This window comes from Patagioenas fasciata, chromosome 1, assembly GCF_037038585.1.
Source record: "Patagioenas fasciata isolate bPatFas1 chromosome 1, bPatFas1.hap1, whole genome shotgun sequence".
NCBI classification, from domain to species: Eukaryota; Metazoa; Chordata; class Aves; order Columbiformes; family Columbidae; genus Patagioenas; species Patagioenas fasciata.
This window is the reverse complement of record NC_092520.1, coordinates 214,247,870-214,273,093: the sequence shown is the minus strand read 5'-3', so window position 1 is coordinate 214,273,093 and position 25,224 is coordinate 214,247,870. Positions and strand designations below refer to the sequence as shown.

General features: G+C 49.7%; 1 protein-coding gene across 3 annotated transcripts in view; it reads left to right on the top strand.

Moving 5' to 3' along the window:
- Positions 1–2,376: 2,376 nt before the first annotated feature.
- Positions 2,377–25,224, top strand: part of NRF1 (nuclear respiratory factor 1) — a 73,420-nt gene continuing 50,572 nt past the window's right edge. The window contains exons 1-2 of one of the 3 annotated variants that reach the window (XM_071803563.1): positions 2,377–2,531; positions 22,581–22,809. In XM_071803563.1, the coding sequence (XP_071659664.1) occupies positions 22,587–22,809 (223 nt within the window). In that variant the 5' untranslated portion in view covers positions 2,377–2,531; positions 22,581–22,586. Of the gene's footprint in view, positions 2,532–21,525; positions 22,445–22,580; positions 22,810–25,224 lie in introns of those variants that run through there. The other 2 variants (XM_071803564.1, XM_065842278.2) reach the window with 2 other exon arrangements.

Genomic DNA, 25,224 nt, shown 5'->3' with positions numbered 1-25,224 from the left:
CCTTGGCAAGGCACCCGGAGCAGCGAGCCCCGGCCAAAACACCTTCGTGGCTCCGCAGCAAAAGTCACAATCATCTCAGCAGCTGGCGTAGGTCATTATTTGGCTTTGATCCACGTTTTGTACCTACGGGAGGCCAACGACAGAAATCCAGAGCATCCAAAACTCAGAGTGATTAAGTGTAAGACGACATGAGAAAAGCAGGCGCGTTGTTTTCCCCACAACGCGCACATGGCAGCAAAGATCGCCAAAAAGGCAGGAGCACCATGGAAGTGACTCTGCAGAGCGGATGGTCGGTCCTGAGCTGACCTGATGCGGGTGCCAGTCACCTCAGATGGCTCTGCAGACCAGGAACACTGGTTCACGTTTGTTTTCCACACCGTGCTTTCCATATTCTTGCATCTTCAGATGGTCATTGCATCCTGCCCTAAGAAGTCATCTACTTGTAAAGAGGAAAAAAACGGGTGGCCGTGTTTCACGCCACCTATCAGATGAAGTTATTTCTGTATTTTCTGTACTTGCCTATCGTTAAGTTTGCAGAATGCAGTGAGCTGGCACACACATCCCCTTTTACAGGGGCTTGTGCTGCATCCTTTGAGGGAAGTTGTAAAATCCCAGTGGTGGATATTAGTATAATGACAAAAATGTTATCATTTTTAGTACTACGACATTCTACAATGACATTTCTACTAGCAGCAGAGGGTAGGCTGATGTCCTGAAGTAAAACAAATCACATACATTCTATGCCAACAAAAATAAAGTTATAATTGCCCTACTGAATTTTTGACCCGCCCGATCTCGAGCACAGAGTGCACAATAAACACACCAGATCCTTAATGAGGGAATATTACTGAAAATATTCCGCTTGCCAGCCTGCTCTTAACAAGCGTCTGTTAACTTTTCTCCTAGCCGTATTTCCCATGTTGTTCTTTAGGCGTGGAGAAAACAAACTTGACAGTTTTGGTTCACCCATCTTAAGCCTCCCTCCTACAAAACACAGATTTATACTTGGTTTTATTCCCGCCGTCTCGTTTTCCTGCTGGGATTTAAACCCTTCTCCTTCATATTCCAGGTTCCTCCTGAAAACCCAGCAGCAGCCTTTGAATGCGAAAACCTTCTTCCATGATCCTAATAGACGTCTCGGAGCCCTAACGTGGTAATAAAAGAAATTATTAGCGTCCATATACCACGAATGGTAATTAATAGGGCTAAAGACGAATTAATTTTAACGGTACCCACCGGGCGGTGCCGGAAACGAGAGGCTCTGTGGGCTGTGTTTGTGTTCAGGGTACAACGCAGGCGGTCGGGCTGCCAAGGCTCTTTTCACCGTGTATTGTCCACGTGGAAGGGAACCAAGACGCGTTTCGGAGCAGCCCCAGCTGCGGGTGCAGATTTACAGCTACAAACAGATGGCCCCGCACACACCCCCCCCAGGCCTCGCAACATCTTGGTTTCATCTTTTTTATCTTATTTTTTTAACCCAGATTAGCTCAGCAATGTGGTTTCTCCCACCCCGAAACCACCAGGGTGGCACGTGGCACCGAACTGAAACAGAGAAATAAACTTAAGAGCAGAGTCCATGATATTGTTAAGCGCCGTTCTTTATCAGCACTGGGGATCATTCTCCATAAGTGCTCCAAAGACTGGATGCTCTTGCATTGCTTATATTCACATAATTATTACATATGCATTACAATTTTTGAAATTTTTGACACATACTAAGAAATAATTGATGATGTTATAATTGTTTACTTACATCTATTAATTATTAGTTAAATATAAACTAAGCACTCTGCTTCTAAACAATGTATCACTTAATCTTCTGTCTCCCCCTTGTCATGCAGAAGGGTCTAAAACTTGAAATATATCGTTTTGCAGGTGGTCAGAAAGCATTTATCTGATGTCAATGGGTTAACGATGGGTACGTCTTTTATAACTTAAGCACAGTGTACACTAATTCGGCAGCTTCTCGTCAGTACAGGCAGGAAATCCATTGACGAGCAGCAGGCTGGGATGGTTTTAAATACTTTTTCCACAGAAAAACACCACTGGGACCGCAGCCCAGCCCCGGTCCCTCCGCCGCTCCCCGCTGAAGGGGAGAACGGGCGCGACCTCCCCAAGATGGCGCCCATGGCGCCACCGCCCCCTCGGCCCCTCCGCGCCCGCACTCCCTGCAGGGGACGCGCGGCGCGACCTCCCCAACATGGCGCCGCCGGCCGCCCGCTCCCCGCCGCCGCCTCCTCCCTCGCCCCTCCGCCGGCCCGACCTCCCGCACATGGTGCCGCCGCCGCCCTCGCCCTCCTCATCATGGCGGCGGCGCCGGGCTATGACGCCATACGTCCTCCTCCCCCCCCTCTCTCCCTCTCTCCCCCGGCCTCCTCCCGCCGCCGCCGCCGCCGCCGGTCCCCGCCTCTCCCGCTCGCCATTGCGGCGGCTCAGGGCGAGCCGCGCCGCGTCCCCGCTCGCCTCCCTCCCCGGCCGCCGCCCGGCAGAGGCTCCACGGCGCAGGCCCGCCGCAGCGCAGCCGCTCTGAGGTGAGTGTCCTACCGCGCAATCTCCCAGCTCCTCCAGCCCCGGCGCAGCCGCAGCAACGCGGGGGCCCCCGCCGGCCGCTCAGGCACCCCCGGCTCCGGCTCCCGCGCCTCCCCTCAGCGCCGCCGCGGGGCCGCCTAGGCCGCGCTAGGCCCCGCCGGGGTGGGGGGAGCGTGGCGGCCCGCGGGCCTCTCCCGCCCGGCCATGGAGGAAGGGGGGGGCTGGCGGCGGGGCGGCGGCCGCGGGGCCTGCGGGGCGCCGGGGGCCTCTCCCGGCCGCCGCTGAGGGAGCCCGGGGGGACCGAGCGCCCCCCGCCGGGGGGGCAGCGGGGACGGGGAGGGAGGGGAAGGGGGAAGGGGAGGGCGGGTGCGGGCCCGGGCCGGGCCCACGCGTCTGGCCGGGGCGGGCGGAGGCGGCGGGAGCGGGAGCAGGAGCAGGAGCAGGTTCCTCCGGGCCGCGCCGGGGACGGAACTTGGGTCGCGGCCGCAGCCATTTGCGGGGCTTCTTCCTTTTCCCTTTCATTCCCCCCCACCCCCCTTTTTTTTTTTAATTATCTTTTTATTTTCCTGACAGCAAATGGATGCCCTGTGGCAGCACCGCTGCCCTTTTGTATGCGACCTGGGGAGCAGGGCAGCGACTTTAAATGCTGTTAATCACTCAGGTTTTTGGGGTTTTTTTCCCCATCTAATATCCCCAAAAGGGGAAATAAGTCGTGTCTCTTTGTTCTTGGGTTATACAACATCTGGCTCAGGAGAGACCTGGTTTGTCGCTGGGGTGCTCAGGACCTCGTTGGTGTAAATAATAATTACAGGGCAGAAGTATTTGCCTCAAAAGCCTTTATACATCTGAGATTACTGAGTCGTAGCTTTTTTGCAGCTACAGATAATTTTCATAGCGTGGGGAGGTGTTTTCTGTGCATGTCTTCAAGATTTGGATCTCGATTTTTTGTTTTCCCCCCTCCACTGGAACCATTTTCCTTATTTCCACAATTCAGGGGTTTTATCTTAGGAAGGGCTGTTCTGTTTTTTAGCTCCAATGCGTTACCCTTGCTGCTGTCCAGGCGCAGTTTTAGACCCTCTTTGCGTGTCCTGGACGCTCTGAGGGGATTTTCAGTGTTGTGGTGGCTCTGTGCGCTCGTTATTTTACAGAGTTTCCTTGGTTACATCATGGCAACTTGTGTCCACCCCTTAGCAGCAGCGTTACCTCGTCTTCTGGGCCATCTGCATCACAGCTGCTCGTTTTTAAAACCTGTTGTTCGGGAAATAGATGAGGGAGAAACTTTATCTTTTTAAGTTAGATTTTTGCGTCTGTGGTAGAAGTGGGAGCAACAGTTTTTGTTGTCGAGGGGGAAAGAGGAAATGCGTGACAGCGATGGTAACTTGGGAAAGGTCAGGGTGGCACTGGGTTTCTTCAGAGTTTTGTCCATCTTGGATAAGTATTTAGTGTTTAATTAAAGCAGCTCATGTAACTTTCTGCATGTCTTTACTATTTTATAGAGTATCGCTGTTGGTTTTTATTGTATTTTATTGTATCGCAGTTGTTTTGCAGAAACCACGTGTCATTTATGTGCAGGCTTTACCATGAGAAGCGTGGGCTCTTACCATAAATACAGCGAGCAGGGGAACCCTCTGTCTGCTCCAGCGCGTGGTTTGTGCGGTTCTTACAGTTTCATGTACTGCACTGGCATCTGCGTTTGACAAAGTGTGTGGCCCGACGTACGTTTGCGTTCCGTAGGTGGGATGAAGCGCGGGTCTCGTAAAGCGTCGCTCCTTGGCAGCCGGCGTTCGCAATGTGATTTTTGGCGCGGAGCGGCAAAAGCGCCGCCTTTCTGGTTAATGGAAATTTTTCCGCGGGCCCCGTTAACTCGCGGCATTTCGCACCTTCTGTGCCGCACGGATGCTCCTCTGGAGGTAACGTGGCTTTCTGCTCCATGGAATGTGCGTGTAATTTAGCCTGACACACGTCTGTGATGCGGATCGTGCCGTCCCAGCTGTGCTGCTCGGTGTGCTAGAAGAAGAAATACCCTGAACCTAAGTAAATAAACCATCCTGGCAAAAAAGAGCTGTGGCAACGAGAGCCCTTCTCTATAGCTCCATCGCGAAAACTTGTGGCATAAACTTGCTCATAGAGATTAAAATACGGTGAGCGAAGGCCACTTTGCTTCTGAGTAAGGTTGGCCTTGTGGGGTTTTACGCGCTGTCATAATTACGCTTCAGTTAATTGTCTCAGCTTTCGTGGATGAAAGCCCCGTGCCCTATGGGCTGCACAGGTGGCAACTTTGGCGTGAGGACTGTTGCAAGTGTTGGAATTTCGTAAGTTCTCTATCACTCAGGAGCCTGAATCATCTTTTCTTAGACTTAAACCAGCCAGTTTCACTTCTGACAAGCTCAAGCCTGGAAGGTTTCAGCCTCGTAAGTGAAAATAAAGAAGCACAAATGGCTGTGGGAGCCCAGGATGGGTGCACTGGGGCCGCCTTTAGTGTAAATTTGGCTTCTAGGCTACATCATATCAAACTCGTGCTGCCATGTGCATGCACAGGGAATGTTTCCATTTACCGCTTCCACCTGCTCTTCATTGACCAACTGAGGGAGATTTCCAGCCAGCTTCTCAGTCTCTTGAAGGCTTTGGGAATTATTACTTTTTTGCCTTACCATCCTACAATCTGGAAAAGTATCCCCTAGGAAGGAAGCAGAGCCCACTGTGTCTGCTGTGCTCCTGTGTCCCTTTTACCAAAACAATCTCAATTCAGACTTTTATAGGTGAGAACGCTCCGTGCTGTCGGTGGGAATTGGTCTGTGTCAATGATATTCAGTGCAAGGAATACTGTAAAGCTTAGCGTTGAGCTTTATCTTATGCTGCTTCTGAAGCAGATCCATAGGAAAAAGAAATATAGTTAAGATTTTTTGTATTACTGATTACCCGCTACTCGAGTTATTTAATAAAGTAATTTAAAAATACACCCCTTGGTCTTTTTAAATAACTTACGCTGTGTGCTGGGGATCAATCTTTTCCGATGTAGTAGTTCTAGTAGTAGAAAGATGGAAAACAGCGCTGAGGTGGCACTTGAAGCAGATCCTTGTTGTGACTCATGATGAACTTCGTTAGCACTTTGATACGCAGCCATTTGTTAAGCACGCTTGTCTAAAATCCGGACCGGCTCCAGCCAATTGTAAATCAAAATTAAGAATAAAAGGTTGCACTTATTCCAGTTTGGTTTTCACACTCGTCCTGCTCTAAGTCTCCCAAACCACTGAAGATGCTCCGTGGGAAGGAGTCAAGTGACAGGTAGCGCGATTTCTCTGCTGTGCTTTTTGCGGTTAAAGGTGATTTATGGTGTTAACTGCAGTTGTTTGTGAGAGGATCAGTTTACCAGTTTCTCACATTCCCACTGTTGAATGCAGATACTTCCCTGCCCCGATATGTTTATCACCTGCGTTAGTGAGCGACCCTGGGTGTCAGCTCTTGCGAATCTCTTCATCGTCTCGTTTTGCATGTGAAATCCAAACCAGGTGAATATATCCCAGCAACCTCCTTGTTTTTCAAGTGAGATGCAAACCATAAAATGTTGAGCATTATGAGCATCTTCTCCTTTTTTTTTTCTTCCACCCGCAACTTAAGCTTCCACCAGCACCTCTTTCCAACGTAAGGGCTGTAGCGTTAGCACTGGAGTGCGGAGAAAGGTTTGAAGGTCCAGAGTCGCGCAGGAACTTAAACCTGGACCACCCAGGAACCTTCCTGCATTGGGGAAAATTCGGGTGTATTGTGGATCCGCTGCAGCAGTTGCAATGAGGTTCAATAGTTGGGGTGTATGGCTGATTCCAGTCCTGTTGCTTTTGATTTATCCCCCAAAATTGGTGTTGAACCAGTTGCCCATCAAACGTTGGGAAGGTTGGCTGGAGTTGTTCATCCCCATGCGATGGGAAACATTAGGAGACATCGGAGCCCGTTATCCTTTGGGAATAGTGGAGTTTATGTTAATAACTAGGAGCAGACCTTGTGTTCTCAGCGGGGTGTTAGTAAGGGGAGGCCTGGGGGTAGGACCAAGTGCTGTGTTGTTTGGAGGTCGCCCGATGCCTTTAGATTAATGGGCAGCACTTGTGTGGGAGGCCGGTCTGGTTCGGTGGTGGATAAATCGCCTGCCAGGCTCCACGGAGTCCCTTCTGTTGACAGAAAATGGGGACGTGGAGGCTTTTTTTGGTAGGAGTGATAGGTGTCCTGATGCGCTTTGACGTTTCGATGTCAATGAGACACTGTGGTTTTTAAAATATTGTTCTTCGTGTAAGTTGTAGCTGTACAAAGACTCTCAAGATGCTTTGGGTGCAAGGGGTATTCATCCCAACGTTGGCTCTATAGGATTGACAAGTCCATCATCTCCTTTTCCTTCTGTTTTTCATCCTTTGGAGCCCATACAGCATGTTTTTGGGCAGGGGGATGAAAGGGGTGTCTCCGCAGTACAGAGCATAGGGAGGTGCATTCACTTCTTGGTCCTGGGTTTTTTGGTTGGGTGTTGATAATTCACACATCTGCTTTACACAGGCAGAAAATAATTTTATCCATTTGCTGTCTGTATTGCCTATAAATAATCAATGGGTTGCTCAGACTGACAGCAATAACTTTTATTCTTACAAAACTCATCCGACTTCAAATACACCAGCACAAAACCATGACAGTATATTTTCATTTATAGAACGTGCTTCTTGCTCCTACCCGGGGTGATCAAGAAATGCATCCGAAAGAAACCCAGTCCCTCCCACTGTTTATTACATAACCAGCTAATTAATCAAATGGGGATGACTTCGAGGCTTGGAAAACTTCCCTGTAGTCTGGGTCAAAAATACTTGCGATCCCACACCCCCAGAGTCTCCACGCTTTATTTACCTTGCAACATCCTCTGTGTAAATGAATTCTTTTCCCCATCAGTTTATTTTTACCGCCAGCCAGTGGAGGCTCCTGCTGCTGCTTTCTTGGGCACAAAGAAAATCCTTTAGCTCCCTTTTGAAGGAGAAGAGACTTCAAATAGTGCTGCTCCCCTTCTTCCCTAGAAAAGCTGATTTAGAGCTCTGCTCATAGTTACTTTGGGTGGCAAGTTGGCTTTTCTTCCTGGCTTATTATTTCTACATTGTGAGTATTAATGGTGATTGGCAGGTAAATCAGTACATTTGGCCTCTTGCTCGAGGAGGAGATGGTTTATATTCCTGTAATATTTGAACCCAGATAATGAGAAGCACGTGTAGATGGAGGTGGTGGGGACAAACCGCGAAAGACATCTAAAATACAAAACTGTAGCAGCAAGTAAAGCCTCGCGGTCCATTTTCAGTGGATCGGATGCAGGGTTGTGTGTTGCAGGAGCTCCAAAAACATTGAATTGCCACGGGATTTGCGTGTTGTGCTGGAAAAGCAGGAAAAACCCCACTTGGGTGCTGGCTTAAGGTGGGTGAGGCCTGGAAAAGCACGGTTGCGCCACCTCGGATGTTCACGGGCATGGGAGGGCTGAGATTCAGGTGGAGTATTGCTCCTGCCAGCCCTCCTGACCCAATCTATGGGGGAAATAACTCGTTAGTAAGAAGCGTATTAGTGGATGTACTCGTGTGTGTGGTTGTTATAACCCTGCTTTATCTTTTAACAAATAACTCGGGTTTGACGGTTTTGCCTTTACCTGAGTGCTGAGCAGGACACTGGGAGAGCACAGTGGCCTCTTCAGGAGCCTCTGTGTCAATTCTAGACACAAAAATACTCAAACCAGTTTTAAATCCAGCGTGCAGGTACTTAAGCAACTCACAGACAAATCTCAGATCTAGTTGGGCTGTAGATGCACTCTTTTTTTTTCCCCTAAAAACCACCCATGTTAATCCTGCACAAATGCAGCTGCAAATGCAACGCGTGCTGGAGTTTCTCGCGCACCCCGCGCCTCATTTGCAGAGGTGACGCTTTCCCTTTTCACAGTCTTTGCTCATTAGTTTCCAGTGTTGTTTTTTCCCCTCATCTGCAACCTTTTGCAGGGCAGACGAGTTCTTGAACCTCAGGAAACCTTTGGGAGGGGACCGTCCTTTCCTTTTATCCAGCTCCAGGTGCTAAGGGGAGCAGATAGCTCATTTTTGGTGGCACTGAACTCGCCCCTGTCACCTCAGGTGCCCTAAAGGGCACTGCAGGGTAACCGGTATCGCCAAATTCTTCCCCATATAGTTGATGTCAGTGGCTGCTGCAGACCTGCGAGTGCACACCCTGTCCTCTAAAACAGCATAGGGAAAAAACCCCAACAAACCAGACTTAGGCAGAATAAGATCTTGAAAATAAATGTGATTATAGTATGTAGTTTGCCTACAGGTTTGTTTTTAAGACAGCATGGCCTGGGTTCTTCATCATTTTGTTTGCTCACAACATGGAGAGCTGCAGTATGTAGGTGAGGGAAAGGCTGTGGGTGTTGTGTACTTAGACTTCAGTAAAGCCTTTGACACCGTATCCCACAGCATCTGGAGAAGCTGCAGCTCGTGGCCTGGATGGTGTATCTGCGATGGGTAAAGAACTGGCTTGGAGAACCAGGCCAAAGAGTTGCGGTGAACAGGGCCAAATCCAGTTGGTCATGAGTGTTGTCCCCAGGGCTCAGTACTGGGGCCAGTTCTGTTTAATCTCTTTATCAATGATCTGGATGAGGGGATCGAGTGCATACTTAATAAGTTTGGAGACAACACGAAGTTGAGTGGGAGTTTTGATGTGCTGAGGGCAGGAGGCTCCACAGAGGGGTCTGGATCGATGGACTGAGGCCAGTTATCTGGGGGTCAGCAAGGCCAAGTGCAGGGTCCTGCCCTTGGGTCACAACAACCCCATGGACGCTGCAGGCTGGGGAAGAGCGGCTGGAAAAGGACCTGGGGGTGTAGGTGCCAGCGGCTGAACATGAGCCAGTGTGTGCCCAGGTGGCCAAGAGGCCACAGCATCCTGGCTGGGACCAGCACTGGTGTGGCCAGCAGGCCCAGGGCAGTGACCGAACCTGTGCTGGGACCTGGGGAGGCCAAACCGCCAATCCTGGGGGCAGTGCTGGGCCCCTCACGCCAAGAAAGCCCTTGAGGTGCTGGAGCGAGTTGAGAGAAGGGAATGGAGCTGGGGAGGGGCTGGAGCACAAGTGTGATGGGAGCGGCTGAGGGACCTGGGGGGTTCAGCTGGAGAACAGGAGCTGAGGGGAGACCTTCTGATCTCTGAACTGCCTGAAAGGAGCTTGGAGCCAGGGGGGTCGGGCTCTGTTCACCAGGAGCAGAGGAAACGGCCTCAAGTTGCGCCGGGGGAGATTGAGGTTGGATGTGGGGAACAATTTCTTCCCCAAAGGGCTGTGGGGCATTGGAACAGGCTGCCCAGGGCAGTGCTGGAGTCACCATCCCTGGAGGGGTTTGAAAGGCGTTTAGATGAGGTTCTCAGGGACATGGGGTAGTGCTAGAGTTGGTTAGCTTATGGTTGGACTCTGTCATCCTGAGGGTCTTTTCCAATCAAAATGATTCTATGTATTGAGGGATCAAAGGGCAAATGAATTGAAAGGGCGAAAGTTTAAAGTCTTAAGAAGAAAGGTATTATTTTTGTTTTATTTTGTGGTCTGGGACAACTTGTCATGCATAGTTCGTTACCTGGGACGTTCTGCACACACAGGTTGAATTCCTGCTGGTGTTCCTCATATCCTCACCCAGTTATGGTGTCACCACCCCTCCTAAAACCAGCTCCAGTCATACTGGTGTAACCCACGCTGGGTTTAGCACCTCCCTGAAGACTCCATCATTAACACAACCATCAAGGAGGGCTGGGCCAGGCTTGCTATTTTAGGGTGGAAATGAGATAATTTAGTGTGGTTAGGGCTGTGTCCTTTGCTACTTGCTAATCTGGTTGCTAATCTGGTTGAATTAACGCGACGTGGGGACCGAGTCCTTCAGGACTTCGCACCTCTAGAGGAGACCGTGCTGTGTCACATCACCGCCCTCTCGCTCGCCTCCCGCGGTAAAACACGCTTCTATTGTATTTTTCTGTGGTAGTCCGGCATAACCACTAATCCCCTCCATAAAAGAGGATTAGAACCGAGAACATTTGCACCTTAATGCAGCCGAGCTGGGCCACGCTCACTGTTTTAGGCAGCGATCCCGTTGGGGCGAGGGCCGCTCCGTCATGCGGTGCCAGGAACGCCGTCGGCGATGGGCAAACGGCAGCTCATTAGGTCAGTAATTCTTAAAAGCCCACTTTGCCTGTTAATTAAAAAAGCCGCATCGAGATGCCTCACTTGCTTCACAGTGTTCAAGTGACTTCTGGGCTGTGCAGATCGAAGTAAAAGAATTTGAAATTGGGATTTCTGTGTGGTTCTTTAAAGGAAATGAAATGGTTTTTAGCTTACGCGAATTGCTTAAAATTTGAAAAGATGGATTTTTGAAAGTGGAGTCCTAAATATATGAATTTAAGCTGCAAAAAGGCCCTGCTGCAAATTGTATTGTACATCATTAAATGAACGTCCTATCGCATCACTAAAAGGTGGCTTTCAGCAGAAACTTCAGCAGCAAATAGGAGTTTTTATTCCTAATAAATACATGTAAAGTCCTCTTTGTTTCTTCTCCATACTTAGAGCGTGTGAGGTTTTTCCTGTGGTGTGATGTGTTCGCTCTTTTACGCGAGATGCCGATAAAAGGCACATTAATAGAAGGACTTTTGGTTTAGTTTTCTAGAATCAATCTTATTTTAGGTCTTTTGAGGCTGGCAACGCAGGGAGTTTTTTCCCATGCTAATGAAAAGGATCATTATACCGATCTTATGCCACGGGAGGACGCTGTGGAATGAGAGCTGGTTTGTGTAGTTTCCTCTTGGTGCTTGAGTTACAGCGTCTCGGCCGACGCGCGGCGACCGTCCACACGTCACCGTGAGCCGGTGTGAAATAAGACGCTCGCTTCAGTCTTGATAGGAGAGGTGTAAACCAGCGTGTCTTATCTCGCCCTTGTGCGGGGGATCGGGTGTCGCTGCTGACAGGAGGCGACGTCTCAAAATCCTGGAAGGTCAGGCCAGCTCAGACCTTGTGGGGTGTCCGGAGTGACACAGGTTTCTCCAGAAATAAAGCCAGGTTTTCTCGGATTGAGGTGTAGGCCAGCAAATTCTCTTCATGAGCAAAGGAAGGCCATGGAAAGATAGGATTTAGGGGTTTAAATGTGTATTTTAAATGAGTTGTCGTAATTAAGATATTCATCAGTCTTGTCCCTGAGGAATGGCGTTGTTTCCTTATCAAACCCACAGTGGTGCTTCCCTCTAGGCACAAGGACAGTATCAAATCTATCCTGAAGGTGAATTAATAAATGATATTTAACCAGTGAGAGATGCCAGTGCAACGTGACAGGTGAACCATCGTGGAAAACGCCAAATCTCTGCTATCAGGACTCAAACCGCCTGTGAGGAAGGACATGAACATCCTCTTTCATCTCTCCCCATGGGGGAAAGACCAGAAGTTCTGGGTCTCATCAGTAGGTAGCACAGATGAGTGATGGAGACGGGGGCTTTCCTGTGTGCTTTGGTTTGGAAGTTGCACTCGCAGGAGCCCATGCAGTCGTGGTCGGCTGGTATAGACCTCCTGCCACCCTGAGATTTCACCTGGAAGTGGTTTCTGAATCGGCACCATCAGGAAACGCTGCGAGCGAGCTCTGTGTCCACGTGAGTCGAGCCTGGCTGGGGGTGGACGCCTTTGCATGAGATGTACCAGCCCGGATCGAGGAGAAACGCAGCCGGGACAGCACCAAGCCAAGACCGACCGGCTCTGAGCGTGTGCTCTGCCCTCAACTGGGAGCTGGCACCATCTCGGGAGGCATCAAAACCGGACAATTTCTGGCTGTTGTGACTGGAGGGGAGACACCAGTCTCTCAAGACTCAATGAGGTTCGATGAACAGCAGTGATTTCGTGGCTCCTCGTGAAAATCATGGTGTGTGTCGCTGTTGTTTCTGAATGAGATTAGTTCTTCTTGGTTAGTATAACCATTGAAACCTGGTTGGAAACAACTGTATCAGGATATATTTACTTGCTTTAAAAAATGTGTAGAGGGCTTTGTGCAAGAAGAGCAAAAAGCAGTACCAGACAGTTTCAAAGGTCTAATTACACTCAAACAGGATTTGATTTTATTAGTAAATAGCAAATGATTTATTTCTTGCCGGATCAGTTTTCCCTTACAAATTATTCCAGGCTGCCCTTGCAGGAAATTTGGATGCGCAGCCGGAAGTTTGAAATAGCTTTTAAAATAAAACATGTACTAAGTGCATAGGAAGTGCTTTTTAATCTGATGGTGTATGTGAAGTATGAAACCTGGCTAACTGTAAAAAACCTCATCGTGTTGTGTCGGCCCGGATCATCAAAGGTATTTGAGGTCCCTCCCTCTCGCGAGACGACGCCGGTCGCTGTGGCAGGCGGACGGGTGAGCTGCTGCAGCTGCAAACAGTTGGTCGCTCTCAAAATAACTTGGGGTGGTGTGGTCTCCTGCGCCCCGCTCAGCGGGGTGCGGACTTTGCATGTGCGATGCCACCGCCAGCATCTTTGTGACCTGCTCGTGGGACAGCCGAGCAATGGGGACAAGCACAAGAGGAACACTGAGCATCGAGTGGAACGCTGAGCATCGTCGCTGCTTCCTGCAGCATCGGTGAAGAAGCTGCATTTAGTGAGTAAGAACCATGGCTCCCCTCTGAGTTAGGAGAAGGGGAAAGCAAACTGAGCAACAAATGGCTAAATCCTGGTTTACAGACTCATTTTCTAGCAGAGATGCTGATCCACGCGGCCGAACGCCACCGGAGGGCGGCGCGGGCATGAGAATTAACACACCCGGATCACAGGGTCCCTGTTGATTAACCCTCCACAATCGCCCCCGAGAACAAAAGTGCCAGTGTGATGTTGGCTGTTCAATGCAACGCAAACGACTTATTTACAACACAGGCTTGAATTCATTAAGTGCGCATTAAACTCCAGATGCTTGTCAACTTTACAAAAAGAATGGGAGAAAGGGAGGAAGTATCGCACATTTTCTTGAGAAATTGCAGCTTGCCAGCAGCGTTTCCTTGAAGTTAAAACCGTGAAGAGGGGGACCGGCTGGAATGATGAGACACAATATGACTTTTTCCCCCATTTTTTACATTTTTACACTGGTTTCAAGACTGTGCTGAATTCTGGCGTGGAGTAGGGTTGTTGATAAGGAATTGGTACTGACTGCGGTGTGGGGGTCGAACAGAAAATGGGTTGGGAAAGGAAAACCAGGAGTGTGTCCGTTCCTTTGAAACAAATTAGGAAATAGGGCCGGGGGATTACTCTGCAGAGCGGATATGTAGAATTTGCCCTCTCAAGTAAGTCATCAAAATTACTTAATGTTAAAAAAATAAATAAATTAAAACCCCCAGGAACATCTGGTGTCCCTGAGTCAACAGAGCAACCGCAACATTGCCTTGTCTCTTCCTTCCCGCTTATTTACAGCGTGCCGAACACAACGCCGTTATAAACCCAAAGTGTTTGCAGGCCATGGAGCTTCATCAGTGCCCTGCTCTTCGTGGTTCGGTGGGTCCCTCACTGGTTAACAGGCCGGTTTATACCTTTTTAAACAACCTGTCTGTGATGTGGACACCAACCTGCACCTCCGCACGCACCTCTGTAGGTTTGGGTGTTGACCCCCGATGTTTCGGTGGGAGGAGGAGGATGTGGAGAAGCTTGGTGTGGCCTGGTTGATGTTTTTGGAGACGTGAGCTGGTACAATATGATCACCTCTCTTTTTTTCAGTAGTTACCATGACTTCCCACAGCATCTGGTTTGCTCCTATATAATCTAAATTTAAGATGTTTTTGGCAATTGAAGGGTAACTCTTCAGAGGACGTCAGGCGGGTCATGTCATGCAGCCTTTCTCCTGAGTCTCGTTGCTGGAAGAGAAGACGATTGATGAGCTGAGCAGCCTGAAACGAGTATGGGGACATTACCCTGAGCTTGGTTAACGTGTCTATTCAACTAATTGGCATTGATCACTTATCAAGTGGATTCTGAAAAAGGATGTGTTTGCTGATGACACCAGGCTGGTAGGAGTGGTGACACTGGAAGCTGTGCTGCCATCAGAGACCTGGACAGGCTGGAGAGCTGGGCGGGGAAAAACTTAATGAAATAGAACAAGGGCAAGTGTAGAGTCTGGAATCTGGGCAGGAACAACTCCGGGTTCCAGGGTAAGTTGGGGAATGACCTATTAGAGAGCAGTGTAGGGGAAAGGGACCTGGGGGTCCTGGGGACAGCAGGGTGAGCATGAGCCAGCACTGGGCCCTTGTGGCCAGGAAGCCAATGGGACCTGGGGTGGGTTAGAAGGGGGTGGTCAGTAGGTCAGAGAGGTTCTCCTGCCCCTCTGCTCTGCCCTGGGGAGACCACACCTGGAATATTGTGTCCAGTTGTGGCCCCTCAGCTCCAGAAGGACAGGGAACTGCTGGAGAGAGTCCAGCGCAGGGCAACAAAGATGCTGGAGGGAGTGGAGCATCTGCCTTATGAAGAAAAGCTGAGGGAGCTGGGGCTCTTTAGTTTGGAGGAGACTAAGGGGGTCCTTATTAATGTCTCTAAGTATATAAAAGGTGAGTGCCATGAGGATGGAGCCAGGCTCTTCTCGGTGGCAAACAATGATAGGACAAGGGATAATGGGATCAAGCTGGAACACAAGAGGTTCCACTTAAATTTGAGAAGAAACTTCTTCTCAGTGAGGGTGACAGAGCCTGGCCCAGGCTGCCCAGGGAGGTTGTGGAGTCTCCTTCTCTGGGGACATTCAAGACCCACCTGGACATGTTCCTGTGTGACCTTATCTAGGCGTTCCTGCTCTGGCAGGGGGATTGGACTGGATGATGATCTGAGGTCCCTTCCAATCCCAAACATACTCTGTGTGTGTGTGTTAGTCTTCTGTCTCTCCTCCTGTGTCATTTCTAAATCCTTGTATCACTGTAGGCTTGAGATCTTCCACCAGATGAGGTTGGTTCCACTGTACACCATTGCTGTGCAGGGGCTGGGATGGGATTTCATCCCTCCCAAAACCTTTGGTTGGTAAATGTTGTGCTGTTCTACACCGAGCAGGTTACGTGAGGCCTGACCTCTCAGTTTGCTGCTGGGGATTTGCTAATTTTTACGTTTTAGTTATAAAATATCACACCTGTGTGGATGTGGTTATGGGATACAGGTGAGCTCTTCCCTTCTGGTGTTCTACTCGCAGTGACTCACTCTTGATATGAAAATATGAAGTGTGAATTCTGACAGCCAGGATTATTTGGGAATGCGGAGCTCTCCATTTAACAAAGGAGCAAGTTTGGTAAGGAAGACAATCCCGTGGCCTCTTGGGCTGGCTGGCACTGCCTTACCAAGAGACATTTGCCCATTGAGCGGGCTCTGAAGCGTCCAAGCAGAAGGAATATCTGGTTGCACAACTTGACCATGAGAACTTCATCTGAGGTGTTTGGGGTGTTAACGAGGCTGTTGGCTGTTCCCGCCCTGTTTCAGAACGGTGGGATCATAGAATGACGGGATGGTTTTGGTTCAGAGAGACCTTTGAAGATCATCTTGTCCACCCGCTATGAGCAGGGACATCTTCACCAGCTCAGGTTGCTCAGAGCCCCGTCCAGCCTGGCCTGGGATGTCTCCAGGGATGGTTCATCCACCACCTCTCTGGCCAACCTGTTCCTGTGTCTCACCACACTCACCGTGAAGAATTTCTTCCTTACATCTGATTTTTTCTTAAATAATTACTATTAATCTGAGCATGGTTTCAGATGAATTAGGCATTGTGTGGGACGTGTTAGTGGAAATGACCACATGACTTAAAGTGCCAGGGTTTGGTTAACGGTTGAACTTGATGATCCCGAGGGTCTCTTCGAAGCAAAATGGTTCTATGAGTGTATGAGACAAATGCTCCTCTCCGAGTTCAGACTGTGTCAGAGAGCAACATCTTCTGCTTCTGCAGCATCCGAGGTCAAACCGCTTCAGCGCTCTGAAGGATAAAAATAAGCCCAGAGCCTCAGAGAGTTTTTCCAGCCGTGCCGCTGTACCTCAGCATTTTTTCTGGTGTGGACGTTTTATTTTTGGCTCAGTTTAAAGCACCCATTGAAGCAACATTAAACTGGTGGTGGTGGTAGAGGACAATTCCTGCAGTAGGATAACATGTGGTTTTATATTGGTTATCTCTTTACATCCACAGCACAGATCACACTGAGCAGAGAAGACCTTCACTTAAATTTAAGGTAGAATTTATGGGTTTTGTGCTCAGTTTCCGTTGTTTTCGGCTGGTTTCAGTGGTCTGGCTTCTGCTATTTTAGTGTGTTTTGCTCCTCCCGCATCTGGTTTTCTTCCAGCGATGGTGTCAAGAGCCACTGATCACAGTTGACAGGACATCAAAGGAACCTCTGACACCACCATGAAGCAACTGCACTGTGTGATGAGAGGGACTTTATCCTCATACTTTCTTTTGAAGCACTTTTAAATGACTTTAAAAATACTTCTGGCCGTCATCCAAGGCTTCTGGACTAAGCAACAGGAACGCCTGTGCAGGCATCATCGTGTCATTAGGGTTTCCTTATAGCTGAAACCATTCTGGTTTGTGCATAACAGATGCTTTTGTGTTGGGGCAACAACAGCATCAAGAGGTTGGTCCTCACTGCCCATCGAGGTGTTTACACCAAGTATCAGGAATCTTTGGGAAAAAATGGAATACATAACTAACTACGCAAGGTCTCAACACTCAAAGATAAGGCTCTTCAGTGGAGGCACCTGGACATTTTCCGGGGGAAAACGTGCAGGTATGAAAACTGGGCAGAAGCTGGAAAAGTGGAAAACCAGAGCTCAGGTTAAACTAGAATTAATCCGAATTACGACTTGGAAATGAATTGGTATAGCTTGTGGTGTGCAGAGTTGGGTGGGCTGTGCCCATTACTGAAGAGCTGTAGTAGTTTATGACATTTTTTCCAGCTTATTTCTACTTCTCTATCTGCAGAAAGCTTAAGAGTGAGGAAATGTGGTAGTGCCAGCGAGGAACAAAGTGTCCTGGCTTGGAACAGGAGGTGGTGGAGAGAGGGAAGAATTTGTAGCAGGTTGGTGGTTATTAAACCTTGTTTGAGTCAAGTGGGCTTCAAATAAACACGCTGAGCTTGGTACTGATTATCCGATTCCTTACTTATCACTCGCTGCTTCTAAAGATGCTGAAATTCAACCAGACACCGAGCACCAAAGCAGGATGCGTGCCCATAAAACCGGCATTAAACGCACATGTGTTTCAATGTGTATCGTTGCCCAGGAGGGGTATTGATGTTTCTTACCCAGCTGTGCACTCACTGGGTCAGAAACACAGACTTTCACTCTGCTACCCAATTTATTTCTTAAAAAAAGCGTCATGTTTATTGTCACGGAGCTCGGGCTGCCTTGGATCCAATGGGTTCCCTTTGGTGTCCGAAGCATCTGCTGTCTTGCAGTTGTGCCTCCTGATGAGCTAAAGGGTACGACACTCTCCATTATATTCTGGTAGGATTTTCCTGTGGATAAATACATCTTTTGTTTTAACGGAAAGTGCTTAAAATGGTATCGCTTCATTGAGAAAAGCAGCGGTGCACTGTCAGGACAAGCACAGGAGCTTGGGAAAAGCCTGCCCTGCTGAGATAGCTTTCTTTGCTTTATCTTTCTCTTCCTCCTCCTCTTTCTCTTCCTCCTCCTCTTTCTCTTCCTCCTCCTCTTTCTCTTCCTCCTCCTCTTTCTCTTCCTCCTCCTCTTTCTCTTCCTCCTCCTCTTTCTCTTCCTCCTCCTCTTTCTCTTCCTCCTCCTCTTTCTCTTCCTCCTCCTCTTTCTCTTCCTCCTCCTCTTTCTCTTCCTCCTCCTCTTTCTCTTCCTCCTCCTCTTTCTCTTCCTCCTCCTCTTTCTCTTCCTCCTCCTCTTTCTCTTCCTCCTCCTCTTTCTCTTCCTCCTCCTCTTTCTCTTCCTCCTCCTCTTTCTCTTCCTCCTCCTCTTTCTCTTCCTCCTCCTCTTTCTCTTCCTCCTCCTCTTTCTCTTCCTCCTCCTCTTTCTCTTCCTCCTCCTCTTTCTCTTCCTCCTCCTCTTTCTCTTCCTCCTCCTCTTTCTCTTCCTCCTCCTCTTTCTCTTCCTCCTCCTCTTTCTCTTCCTCCTCCTCTTTCTCTTCCTCCTCCTCTTTCTCTTCCTCCTCCTCTTTCTCTTCCTCCTCCTCTTTCTCTTCCTCCTCCTCTTTCTCTTCCTCCTCCTCTTTCTCTTCCTCCTCCTCTTTCTCTTCCTCCTCCTCTTTCTCTTCCTCCTCCTCTTTCTCTTCCTCCTCCTCTTTCTCTTCCTCCTCCTCTTTCTCTTCCTCCTCCTCTTTCTCTTCCTCCTCCTCTTTCTCTTCCTCCTCCTCTTTCTCTTCCTCCTCCTCTTTCTCTTCCTCCTCCTCTTTCTCTTCCTCCTCCTCTTTCTCTTCCTCCTCCTCTTTCTCTTCCTCCTCCTCTTTCTCTTCCTCCTCCTCTTTCTCTTCCTCCTCCTCTTTCTCTTCCTCCTCCTCTTTCTCTTCCTCCTCCTCTTTCTCTTCCTCCTCCTCTTTCTCTTCCTCCTCCTCTTTCTCTTCCTCCTCCTCTTTCTCTTCCTCCTCCTCTTTCTCTTCCTCCTCCTCTTTCTCTTCCTCCTCCTCTTTCTCTTCCTCCTCCTCTTTCTCTTCCTCCTCCTCTTTCTCTTCCTCCTCCTCTTTCTCTTCCTCCTCCTCTTTCTCTTCCTCCTCCTCTTTCTCTTCCTCCTCCTCTTTCTCTTCCTCCTCCTCTTTCTCTTCCTCCTCCTCTTTCTCTTCCTCCTCCTCTTTCTCTTCCTCCTCCTCTTTCTCTTCCTCCTCCTCTTTCTCTTCCTCCTCCTCTTTCTCTTCCTCCTCCTCTTTCTCTTCCTCCTCCTCTTTCTCTTCCTCCTCCTCTTTCTCTTCCTCCTCCTCTTTCTCTTCCTCCTCCTCTTTCTCTTCCTCCTCCTCTTTCTCTTCCTCCTCCTCTTTCTCTTCCTCCTCCTCTTTCTCTTCCTCCTCCTCTTTCTCTTCCTCCTCCTCTTTCTCTTCCTCCTCCTCTTTCTTCCCCTCAAGGTCATGGAGTCCAACCGTTAGCCCACCCCTGTCCCTGCCCCATGTCCTGAGAACCTCCTGTCCATCTGTCCAGCCCTCCAGGGATGGTGACTCCAGCACTGCCCTGGGCAGCCTGTTCCAATGCCCCACAGCCCTTTGGGGAAGAAATTGTTCCCACATCCAACCTCAACCTCCCCTGGTGCAACTTGAGGCCGTTTCCTCTGCTCCTGGCGCTTGTTCCTGGGGAGCAGAGCCCGACCCCCCTGGCTCCAAGCTCCTTTCAGGCAGTTCAGAGATCAGAAGGTCTCCCCTCAGCTCCCGTTCTCCAAGCTGAACCCCCCAGGTCCCTCAGCCGCTCCCATCACACTTGTGCTCAGGGATGGGTCCTATTTTGAGGACGGGACTCTCCAAAATAATTGCATCCCTATTTTTGGTACCTTCAAGTTGGAACTGCCATTGGAAGAGCTGTTTTATAAATGTCCATAACGTTCAGAGTTGCAGAGGACATGTAGGAACAAGCCTTTAGAAAACAGGCTCTCTTGCCCTGTCTCCATTAGTTGCTCCTTTTTTGTGTGACTATTGGTCAGTTTGGTCAAAATAACCCTCTTGACAAAACGCTTCCTCCTGGTCTGGGTCCTGGTGTCTCATCGGTCCTGCCGTGATTTCCATGGTTGGCTCAGCAGGATGGTGGGGTTTGCATTCGGTAGATGCCCAGTGATTATTTTTTAGGCTGAGGTTTTTGTGATGCTGTTTGTTTGCAAAGTGTCGTGTATTTGTGGAAAATAGCTATTGAAAGCCTTTGAAGGACAAAGTTGTGTGTGATGTTACTTGGCCACATATCTGAGGACATAACAAGATGGATGGATGATGGCAGAGGGGTGGACGTGGTCTGTCTTGACTTGAGTGAGGCGTTTGACACAGTCTGCACAGCATCCCCACAGCTGAACTGGGGGAGTGCGGTCTGGATGAGCGGGTAGTGAGGTGGACTGGGAACTGGCTGAAGGGAAGAAGCCAGAGAGTCGTGGGCAATGGGGCAGAGTCCAGTTGAGGCCTGGATCCAGTGCAGTGCCTCAGGGGTCAGTGCTGGGGCCGGGATTATTCAATATATTCATCAATGATTTGGATGAGGGAATAGAGTGACTGTCAGCAAGTTTGCTGGTGACACCAAACTGGGAGGAGCGGTGACACTGGAAGCTGTGCTGCCATCAGAGACCTGGACAGGCTGGAGAGCTGGGTAGGGAAAATGTAATGAAATAGAACAAGGGCAAGGGTAGAGTCTGGAATCTGGGCAGGAACAACCCCAGGTTCCAGTGTAAGTTGGGGAATGAGCTATTAGAGAGCAGTGTAGGGGAAAGGGAGCTGGGGGTCCTGGGGACAGCAGGGTGAGCATGAGCCAGCACTGGGCCCTTGTGGCCAGGAAGCCAATGGGACCTGGGGTGGGTTAGAAGGGGGTGGTCAGTAGGTCAGAGAGGTTCTCCTGCCCCTCTGCTCTGCCCTGGGGAGACCACACCTGGAATATTGTGTCCAGTTGTGGCCCCTCAGCTCCAGAAGGACAGGGAACTGCTGCAGAGAGTCCAGCGCAGCCACCAAGATGCTGAAGGGAGTGGAGCATCTCCCGTGTGAGGAAAGGCTGAGGGAGCTGGGGCTCTTTAGTTTGTAGAAGAGGAGACTGAGGGGTGACCTCATTCATGTTTACAGATACATAAAGGGTGAGTGTCAGGAGGATGGAGCCAGACTCTTCTCGGTGACACCCAGTGACAGGACAAGGGGCAATGGGTGCCAACTGGAACACAGGAGGTTCCACTTGAATATGAGAAGGAACTTGTTGGGGGTGAGGGTGTCAGAGCCTGGCCCAGGCTGCCCAGGGAGGTTGTGGAGTCTCCTTCTCTGCAGACATTCAAACCCGCCTGGACCCCTTCCTGTGGAACCTCAGCTGGGTGTTCCTGCTCCATGGGGGGATTGCACTGGATGAGCTTTCCAGGTCCCTTCCCATCCCTGACATTCTGGGATTCTGTGTGAGACTGCACCATAGTCTTCATCTGTGCTTTTGTCTCTCTCCTCCTGATTAACCAAACAGGTTCCCATGAAGAAGGTGCCAATCAAGAGCTTTAAATTCCATGGCTGTACTTACGGGGTCAGAATTCGCTGGGTATCTTTTATCGTTCCCTACAGCTGATCATCTCTTTCCTTCTGCTGAGGGTTTTGGGGAGTCTGGTTCGGAGGGTTAATGTGCTGATCCTTCTAATGTGATTTGAAAATACCTGAGGACGTGCTGTTCCTCACCCACGAAAGTATGGTGGGCACACGCTGAAAATCTCAGCCTGGCTCCTGTCTTGTTCCTTCTATGCAGATTTATGTTCATGGCGTGTGGTCCTGAGCCCCGCTGACTGTGTAAGCAGCCACTTTGCTCCGTGGTTTACCACTAGATGCATTAAATAAATACACTTTATGTAATATTTGTGCTCAGATTGTAATGATTTTGCCTGCTTCCGGACTCTAAGCAAATAATGCAACAAAAGTGGTCTGTAGAGCGCAACTTGCTGCCAGCAAATTTCTGTCCTGGCATCCTTGTGTGTGTCCTGAGAGGCTGGAGGATGGAGATTGTGTATTGAGCATCTTCCCTGGAAACTGGTTTTTGAAGGGGCAAAAATAAGCGCCAGCTTTGATCAGGACCCTTAATATGTAGTCAGTGAGGGGCACATAATCTTGGGGTTACAAGGTCCTTAGGGACCTTTTCTCCAGCAATGTTGATTGGCTCTGCTGTGTTGTTTGGAAGCGCAGATTTTTCACAACTCCCAAATTTCATCTTCTGGCTCCTGGTGTAACTGTTATTTCCCCCTCGTAGAAGACCAATGCCACCAGGGGAGGTAATTTTAGTTTCTTGTTCCCTCTTGGTCCCGGCCTGCTCACCAGGCTGGCTCAGAAACCTTTGCTGCCCTCCCATCAATGTCAGTAACCTCTGTCCTGTAATTTTGATATTTTTCTTGTCTCCTCTGACCACAGCTCTTGATGGAAGAACACGGGGTGACCCAAACAGAGCACATGGCCACCATCGAGGCCCACGCAGTGGCCCAGCAGGTGCAGCAGGTCCATGTGGCCACCTACACGGAGCACGGCATGCTGAGCGCCGACGAGGACTCGCCGTCTTCGCCAGAGGACACCTCCTACGATGACTCCGACATCCTCAACTCCACGGCTGCCGACGAGGTCACTGCGCACCTGGCTGCGGCAGGTAAAGTCAGCGGGATCGTGGAATCACACGCTGGTGGGGGTTGAAGGGACCTCTGGAGATCCCCCAGTCCAACCCCCCTGCTCACGCAGGGTCACAGGGCGGATCACACAGGATCCCAGGGGGGTTTGAATGGCTCAGAGAAGGAGACTCCACACCCACTCTGGGCAGCCTGGGCCAGGCTCTGGCACCTCCCAGCAAAGAAGTTTCTCTTTAGATGAAACGTCCTATGTTTTTGTCTGTGCCCATTAAATATTTGGTGTCGTTCTCCTAATGTAGCGTTTGTGCAGAGGTTGCAAAGAGCACTTGGGAATGATGGGTGATCTTGTCACCTGATGGGATGCTCCGAATCCTTCTGCTCTGCCCTGGGAAGACCACACCTGGAATATTGTGTCCAGTTGTGGCCCCTCAGTTCCAGCAGGACAGGGAACTGCTGGAGAGAGTCCAGCGCAGGGCAACAAAGATGCTGAAGGGAGTGGAGCATCTCCCGTGTGAGGAAAGGCTGAGGGAGCTGGGGCTCTGGAGCTGGAGAAGAGGAGACTGAGGGGGGACTCATTGCTGGGGATCAATATGGAAAGGGGCAGTGTCAGGAGGATGGAGCCAGGCTCTTCTGGGTGACAACCAGTGACAGGACAAGGGGCAATGGGTGCAAACTGGAACACAGGAGGTTCCACTTGAATATGAGAAGCAACTTGTTGGGGGTGAGGGTGTCAGAGCCTGGCCCAGGCTGCCCAGGGAGGTTGTGGAGTCTCCTTCTCTGCAGACATTCAAACCCGCCTGGACCCCTTCCTGTGGAACCTCAGCTGGGTGTTCCTGCTCCGGGGGGATTGCACTGGATGAGCTTTCCAGGGCCCTTCAACCCCTGACATTCTGGGATTCTGTGATTATTGCCCTGGCTCGGAATAGCGTTTCTTTGCAAGGTCTGTTGGCTGCTTGAATCTTGCGGCACCTTATCTGTGTGTAATACAGAGATGCTGGGAATAAGAGAACTGGTTTGTACAATAAAAAAGGTCCCTGGTAAATGCTGCCTCAAAAAACGAAACTAAATACAGAATATGTCAAAGAGGAAGCTTATTTCAGGGCCATATAAACAACAGCAAAAATAACCCATGAGCGCTACGCAGGCCTGCTTAGCAAGGGAGCTCATACACCAGGCCTCTCCCAGGGTCCTGGCTCATCTGAACTGGGAAGATATTTCGGAATCACAGACTCCTTTCAGTGAAGCCTCTGCTCAGTGTCCACCAGGTTTGCCTTGTAGTGGTTCTCACACACTAGTAGAAAAATGCAGCGATAAGTAAACACTCATAGACTTGTCTGACTCCTTACCAGACTGAGGAATAAAGCTCTTGATGTCCTTGACCAAACCTGTGCAGTTCCACCACCCCACCGAGCATCCCACACCTTTTGCTTTTCAGTTTTCCAACCTCAGTTACTGCAGGAGGTTTTCTTTCCCCCTTCCCTTCTAGCACACAGGATTTTCCATCCCTGGTGGTGCTTCCAGTCCCTCAAAAGTCACCGTTGTTGTTCTTTTTTCACCAGCACAGGATATTTGGAGCAGTGTGCAGTGCTGGTAGCGCTCAGGTTGGTTGTTACTGATTAACAAAATCTGGCTCTGTAGTGTCACCCAGAGCTGCGTTCATTACCACGTCCCATCTCTCGGAGCAGCTGCCTAGAGAAATCGTGTCCTCAGATGCTACTTTCATTATCATCTACCAGCTTCAGTAGCTTAGGGCTTCTCATCCAGGAGCTGCAACTTTGTCGAACACAAAAATATGGTGGTTTTTATGGCCCTGATGTGATCTGACCTCTGAAACAGAGAGAAACTGCACACAGAGCAACCCAGGTTTGCTCGGGAGTCAAAGGCAAGTCCTTGAACTTGTATTAGAGACCACCAGGGCTTTTGGACTCTGCATTTGTTTCTGGAGATCACAAATAGAAGCACAGTCTGCTGCATGTTACTCAGTTTACATCCAATTAACTTAATGAAACTTCCCCTTACACAGACCCTGTGTCTGGGGTTTGATGCAAAAGCTGCCCTGCCATGGTCCCCACTATTCTGTTGTAGGATCCTGCTGAGAACTCTGGATTTTCAGTGTATTTCCCATTAAAACTGGTCCTTAATCCCCAGGGAAAGCCTCAGACTCCTGCTGCTGCAATTGAGGCGTCCGAGCAGGATTCGTGGCGTTGTACCTGGGATCTTCTCTCCTGCCACTGGGTTCTCCTCAGTTGCAGTCAGTTATTTAAAGTCTTGGTGTACTTGAGAGTTTATTTGGTGTGTTTGGGAGATAAAACCCATAGCAATGTGATTCTAAGGAAAAGTCTGGACGGAAATACGTGACTTTCACCTGGGACTGAGCTGGGACTTGCCAGTCTGGGGTATGGAGCCTTTGATACCACATCTCCAATGCTGGAGAGGAG